This window comes from Phalacrocorax carbo, chromosome 26 (genome assembly GCF_963921805.1).
Source record: "Phalacrocorax carbo chromosome 26, bPhaCar2.1, whole genome shotgun sequence".
Lineage (NCBI taxonomy): Eukaryota > Metazoa > Chordata > Aves > Suliformes > Phalacrocoracidae > Phalacrocorax > Phalacrocorax carbo.
In genome coordinates, this window is record NC_087538.1 from 972012 (window position 1) to 979476 (window position 7465).

The following is a 7465-nucleotide window of genomic DNA, read 5'->3' on the forward strand; positions in this document are numbered from 1 at the left end:
CGGTGTGGTGTGCCTTGCTCTCGAACTTGGTTTAAACCCAGACTAGACCATGAGTTATTAGTGAAAGCCTGATTGCTGGTAGTTTGATACTACAATTGTAATGTTAATGGGCAGGGAGAGAAGGATGCAGGAGGGAGGTGTGTGACAGGCTCAGGGAAGAGCCCATGAGCGACGATCGGGTATGGTGCGAACAGAGGCTGGGTGCCCGTTGTGCGCCAAGAGCTCTTCAAAGCCCCCCGCACTCGGGAGAACCACAAGCTGTGCCAGGTGGGATTAGCACAGAGTGGTGCTACATGGAGTAAATGGGTCGCACTGATCACCCAGCGGGCTTGAATAGGAAACCCCAGTGGCCCAGGAATCCTGGAAGTGACCATGGACTGGGCAAAGGGCAAAGACCTTGGAATATCAGGTTCAACCTGATGATCCTAGAGGTCTTTTCCAGTCTTATTGATTCTATGGTTCTATGATCCTATGGAAGGATTTGCTAAAATTGATTTCTCCTGGCATGGACCATGGCTGAAATACAAATATGGGCAGGCCTGGCTTCTCCTTTAACTGTTCCTGAAGTAGGAAACACTCCTTACGGTGCCCTTGAGTTGCCTTTCGAGTTCAGACTGAGTTTGGAACTGGACCCTTGCTGAGTTTGAAAGGTGCTGCCCTTGAAGACGAGCTGTGCTGAGCTCTGCAACCATGTCACAGCTCTGGCTCTTCAATGGAACACCACATGCCCGTTTGGAGAAAGGAGATCCTTCCCTGTCACCTTCCTGCTGTCCTGTTTAACGATGGGGCAATATAAGTGATTGTCGTGCCCAAATCGTTTCCTCACAGGAGAAATAACAGTGCTGGAAAGCCATGTCTCCCCCCAGCTGAGGGGGGGAGCATCAGGGATTCCTGCAGGCTGTTTCACAGCAGGTTCCCCCGGAGCCCCAGGGACACCTGGAGGGAGCCCCGAGGGGCAGAGAAAGGGCTGCCTTGGGCTGTTCCTCTGCTGCCGAGCTGGGCTGGGCTCCTGGCGTGGAGGGAGCTGCTGGCAATGAGGCAGCGCTGCCGAGAGACAGCTCTGCCCAGGAGCAGCTCCTCTGCCAAGCGCAGCAGGGCTGAGGGCACTGCCTGCAGGCACCGAGGGCAGAGGAGCCGGGCAGGGAGAGGGGAAAGGCAGCCTGGGCTGGGGGGATGCTGAGCGCTGACTGGGGGAGAAACCTTCACAGCCCTCTACATGGTAAGTCTCTGGCTTCAGGAGAACGCAGCTGGTGTTCCTGGAGGGATATCCAACAGCTGCTCCATCCCACAGCAGAGGTGATCCTTGAGAAGGACTCTCACAGTTGCCCTTGCACAGAGGAGGAGGAGGATGTGATGAGGAGCAGCACTTCCCTGCTGCACCATCAGAAGGACAGGGCACAGCGGCTGCCTTCGCCCAGGGATGGCTGCAGGGTTTTGCAGCTGTGTGTGCATCATGGGGTGCATAAGGCTGTCCTTGCGAGCAGGGTCCCCCAGGTTTGAGGTAATAGACAGGGATAGGTTCATTTATAAGGAGGGTAAGATGAATACAATCGCTTATGTAGGAACGTAACAGCAATAAATAATAGAACAGGTAGAGCTAAAAAAAAATAAATCAGTAAACAAAGTAAAGGCCTGCATTGGGATACACTAGATGTCATTTGAGGAGAGCGAAGGAAAGTGTATTGATATTGACAAATATCCACGAAATCACTTCCTCAATGGACTGCTTGAGCTCCTGGTTCCTCAGGCTGTAGATGAGGGGGTTCACTGCTGGAGGCACCACCGAGTACAGCACTGCCACCACCAGGTCCAGGGATGGGGAGGAGATGGAGGGGGGCTTCAGGTAGGCAAATGTGCCAGTGCTGAGAAACAGGGAGACCACAGCCAGGTGAGGGAGGCACGTGGAAAAGGCTTTGTGCCGTCCCTGCTCAGAGGGGAGCCTCAGCACAGCCCTGAAGATCTGCACATAGGAGAAAAGGATGAAAACAAAACAGCCAAACACTAAACAGGCACTAACGACAAGAATCCCGACTTCCCTGAGGTAGGTGCCTGAGCAGGAGAGCTTGAGGATCTGGGGGATTTCACAGAAGAACTGCCCCAGGGCATTGCCATGGCAGAGGGGGAGTGAAAAAGTATTAGCTGTGTGCAGCACAGCATAGAGGAAACCACCGGCCCAGGCAGCTGCTGCCATGTGGGCACAAGCTCTGCTGCCCAGCAGGGTCCCGTAGTGCAGGGGTGTGCAGATGGCCACGTAGCGGTCATAGGCCATCACCGTGAGGAGAAAAAACTCTGCTGCAATCATAAAGAAAAAGAAAAAGAGCTGTGCAGCACATCCCGTGTAGGAGATGTCCCTGGTGTCCCAGAGGGAATTGGCCATGGATTTGGGGAGAGTGGTGGAGATGCAGCCCAGGTCGAGGAGGGAGAGGTTGAGGAGGAAGAAGTACATGGGGGCGTGGAGGCGCTGGTCGCAGGCGATGGCGGTGACGATGAGCCCGTTGCCCAGGAGGGCAGCCAGGTAGATGGCCAGGGAGAGCCAGAAGTGCAGGAGCTGCAGCTCCCGCGTGTCTGTGAACGCCAGGAGGAGGAAGTGGGTGATGGAGCTGCTGTTGGACATCTGCTGCCTCTGGGCGTGGAGCACTGAACAGGGAGGTAAAGGACGTGAGAAGTTAGGACAGATTTCTTTGAGAAAAAACCTGTTGCGTTTCTTACAGAAACGCCCCCAACTGCCTTTCACTTTTCAGGGAGACCTTTAGTGAGCTCAGGTTGGTGCTGGCGGAGGGAGAGTGCCCCAGGGAGCAGGAGGCTCTGCTGTGGGCTCTGCAGGAGTCATCCCAGCCCTACAGCAACAGGTAAATAGGAACGGGGGGTGATCTCAGTATAAATTGACTCCTGATATCAAATAGCTTTTCAGCGTTGTCGCTCCCAACTCACCTGAGTGCAGAGCAGAGCTGAGAGGATTGTGTTTTGTGTCTTCTGTTCCAGTTGCCCCACCACAGCTGAGGGGTGCTTTAGGTGCAGAAACCCCTGGCATTTCGGCTGCACTGCAGGGGAAATCTCGTGGGTCCCAAGAGGCAAAGGGACTGTCCCTTAGTGCAGATCTCCAAACCCCTCCAAACCCCATTGTACCTGAGGAGATCTCAGCTCTGCCCTCCCAGCCAGGGACACAGAGGGCTCATTACAGCTGCCCACTCACAGCCACCCAGCAGCATTTCCATGGCTGTAGCCGCGAGGCACCTTCCCCATGGGGCTCTCGCATGACACAGAGATGCCCTGGGAGAGCTTTGCCCTGCTGGAGGGCATCCTGCAGCCCAGCAGCACCTCCCAAGGAAACACTCCCATTGCCTACATTTGTTACACCCTGAGAGAGGGTGAGATTATTGCCAGCCTCACACACTGCAGTACCCAGAGCCCCAAAGTTTAACAAGCTGGGAGTTGGATGCTTTTTCTCCATGGACATACGTGCATGACAGTACTTGCAGCCTTGGTGTCTGTGCTGCACTCGAATCCCCACCCCCGCCACCACTGACTGTAACAGTAAGAACAAGGACGACAGAGAGAAGAGGAGAACATGCCAAAGTACCCTGCCAAGGGAGGCAGGAGAGGGACACCCAGTCAGACACACTCGTTGGTGGTGAGGCTGCTGGAAGGGCAACTCCTGGCCATGTCCCCAGTGAGTGAAAAGAGCAGGGGGTTGCTCCAGGGAAAGCATCTGCACTGCAGGGGATGGCAGGGAGACGCCTGAGTCCCTCCTCCCACAGCATTGCTGGGAGCATCTTTCTTCCTCCCTGCCCATGCCTCTGCTGCATGGAGCTCTTGGCCAGGACCTCTTTCTCTGTCCCCACGTCTCCTCCCTCTCCCTGCTCACAGAGCCCATCCCACACCCGCTGTGTGCTCAGCTCTGCCCTGCACACACCTCCTGGCAGCAGGGCCCTGCCCAGGGACAGCTCTGTGCGCGCAGGGGCTAAGGAGCAGCTCAGACAAGTCCTGACGAGAGCTGGGGTCTCCGTGCCTACCCCAGAGCACAGAAATACATTCCCATCTCCCACAGCCCACCCAGACAACCAAGAAGAGAAAACGAAAAGCACAGACTTCTTTCACACCCTTTCAGGTAATGCACTACCTTGACATCCATCTTTAAAATAACCCTCTGCAAACGTGCACAGAGTCTGAGCAGCCTGACCCACGCTGCACCCTCTGGACAGCAGAAGGAGCCTGCCCTGCCAGGGTCACTCCTTTCTCCCATAGCTTGTCCCCACAGCGCTGTGGGGAGCTCCCTGAGCAGGCAGAGTCCCTGCCCCAGCACACAGACCCCTGGGGCGCAGGGACCCTGCTCGCAAGGACAGCCTTATGCACCCCATGATGCACACACAGCTGCAAAACCCTGCAGCCATCCCTGGGCGAAGGCAGCCGCCGTGCCCTGTCCTTCTGATGGTGCAGCAGGGAAGTGCTGCTCCTCATCACATCCTCCTCCTCCTCTGTGCAAGGGCAACTGTGAGAGTCCTTCTCAAGGATCACCTCTGCTGTGGGATGGAGCAGCTGTTGGATATCCCTCCAGGAACACCAGCTGCGTTCTCCTGAAGCCAGAGACTTACCATGTAGAGGGCTGTGAAGGTTTCTCCCCCAGTCAGCGCTCAGCATCCCCCCAGCCCAGGCTGCCTTTCCCCTCTCCCTGCCCGGCTCCTCTGCCCTCGGTGCCTGCAGGCAGTGCCCTCAGCCCTGCTGCGCTTGGCAGAGGAGCTGCTCCTGGGCAGAGCTGTCTCTCGGCAGCGCTGCCTCATTGCCAGCAGCTCCCTCCACGCCAGGAGCCCAGCCCAGCTCGGCAGCAGAGGAACAGCCCAAGGCAGCCCTTTCTCTGCCCCTCGGGGCTCCCTCCAGGTGTCCCTGGGGCTCCGGGGGAACCTGCTGTGAAACAGCCTGCAGGAATCCCTGATGCTCCCCCCCTCAGCTGGGGGGAGACACGGCTTTCCAGCGCTGTTATTTCTCCTGTGAGGAAACGATTTGGGCACGACAATCACTTATATTGCCCCATCGTTAAACAGGACAGCAGGAAGGTGACAGGGAAGGATCTCCTTTCTCCAAACGGGCATGTGGTGTTCCATTGAAGAGCCAGAGCTGTGACATGGTTGCAGAGCTCAGCACAGCTCGTCTTCAAGGGCAGCACCTTCCAAACTCAGCAAGGGTCCAGTTCCAAACTCAGTCTGAACTCGAAAGGCAACTCAAGGGCACCGTAAGGAGTGTTTCCTACTTCAGGAACAGTTAAAGGAGAAGCAAAGACACTGTGTGGGCACTGCTGGATTTAGTAAGGGCAGGGGTAGAGAGATGTGAGATTCTCTGTGCCCTCTTTGCCTCAGCCTTCCCCAGCAAGGTCTCCCGGCCTCTGGGACTCAGGGCAGGACTCTGGAGGAGATCAGGCAGCGGGGGATGGGATCAAGCCAGGGGTCACTTGAGCAAACGCAATCCCTCCCAGCCCATGGGACAGGAGGGGCAGCATCGCGGGGAGCTGAGTGAGCAGGCCAGTGTCCCAGGGAAGCCACTCCCCATTGTCTTCCAGTGGCTGTGGAGCCTGTGGGAGCTCCCTGAGCCTATGGAAAATGCCAGCGTCGCATGCACCTGTCACCAGTGCCCAAAGGATGTGCAGAGGAGGGAAAGGCCGTGCCCCAGACCGTGTTCACTCAGATCCCATTTCTGGGTGTCTGAAGGAGAAGGTGACTGGATTTACTCAGGTTGGCTTGTCTGTCGCCATCCTCTTTGTCACCAAAATCATGATATCCAGGAAAGATTCAACCAAAGTCCTGCTCCTAAAGAGGATGTAGACTCGACAGTGTCACAGGCCAGGGACTGCCTCGGCGGGTAGTAGCTCTGCAGGGAAGGGTCTGCAGGGCTTTGGGTTCCATTAGGCAAGAGATGAGCCATCAGCAAAGGTGGCCAACAGCACCCTGGGCTGTAGGAGCGCTAGCACGGCCAGGGGAAGTGATTATCTCCCTCTGCTCAGCGCTTGTTACACCACACCCAGAGGACTTGCCCAGGTTTTGGTTCTACACAGTGTCAGAGAGACATGGGCGAGCTGGAGGGACACAGAAGTTCATTGGAGGGCCACAGAGGTGGCCACGGCTGGAGCACTTGTCCTCTTAGGAGAGGCCAAAGGAGCAGCGCTTGTACACCCTGGAGCATGGAGGCTTTGCGGGGAGGATGTACTAGGCTTGCATCGCCTGTGGTGAGGCTTCCAAGAAGACACTGTGGTGCAAGGCAGGGGCACAGGAGGCAACGAGCTGAAACACGAGCGGCTCAGGCTCAATATAGGGAGAAGCTTTTGCAATGTGAGGGCAGTCAGAGATGGGAAGCCGTTTCCCGGAGAGTGTGCGCTGCCTCCATCCCTGGAAGTTTCAGAGACCCATCTGGATGAAACCATGAGAAAGCTGGTGTGATCCTGCTTCGAGTAGGATGTTTCCTACAGATATCTAGGAAGGTGCCTTCCAGCCTGAATGAGGCTCTCATTCCTCCCCGTGGCGAGTAATTGTGTTGCCATTAAATGGTGACAGTTGGAATGGAGAGAAAAAGTGCTGTTCTAAAAACTTCATGCCAGAACATAATACGGAGAAACAACTGTCTTGTCAAGGAAGAATGTATGGGAGGCATAACATTAAAGAAATAAAGTTTACTGTCATCAAGAAGAAGAAGAAATTATTGGAGAGCATAGTACTGCTGCTGGATTTACTAAACGTAGAAACAAGGCAAATTAAATGGCATGTTGACCCCAGCTGGCAGCTAAACCCCCACCCAGGTGCTCGCTCACTCCCCCTGAGCGGGGTGGGGGAGAGCATTGGAAAGTCATAAAAAATCAAGGGTCAGAACAAGGAATTTGCCTCAGGTTGCTTTCCTTCCTCGGCCTTTGCTGAGGGGACTGAATAACCTCCTCTTTTGACAGAGCCAGAGAATGGTTTGGGTTGGAAGGGACCTTAAAGATCATCTAGTTCCAAACCCCTGCCATGGGCAGGGAAGGATGAATCTGTCCCTGGGTGGGATCAAGCCACCAGCCTTTCAGTTAACAGCCAAATACGCTGGCCAATGGCACCACAGAGACTCCCAAAGTGAGCTGTGTAGTGCTTCCCATCGGCAGGCAGATGCTCGGCCATTTCCAGGGAAGCAGGGCTTTGTCACGTGTAATGGTGACTTGGGAAGAGAAACACCATCACCCTGAATGTCCACCCTGCTTTCCCTGACCCCCGGACCTCCCCTCCCACGCCATTTCTGGGAGCAGCCCTGTCTCGTTCCCCGCCCACTGAAGACTAACCACCTGCAGTACAGTGCTGGGCACCAAACGCACTCCTCCTGCAGCCTTGCACAAGCGCTCCGACCTCAAAGAGCATGGAGGTGCCTCGGGGAGGTCCTCCCCTCACCAAGGTGAGCTGCCTCAGCTGGTGTGTTTAGGATGCATGAATGGTAACTGGAGAAACAGGGACATCCC

At 55.8% G+C, this 7465-nt stretch overlaps 2 protein-coding genes across 3 annotated transcripts in view; one reads left to right on the forward strand and one right to left on the reverse strand.

The window, feature by feature from the left end:
* LOC135317687 (uncharacterized) overlaps positions 1 to 7465 on the forward strand; it is a 273809-nt gene that overhangs the window by 220780 nt on the left and 45564 nt on the right. The window lies entirely within an intron of this gene.
* LOC135317437 (olfactory receptor 14C36-like) lies at positions 1655 to 2614 on the reverse strand. The gene has a single exon (XM_064473724.1). It carries the CDS (start codon positions 2612 to 2614, stop codon positions 1655 to 1657), a length of 960 nt encoding a protein of 319 aa, XP_064329794.1.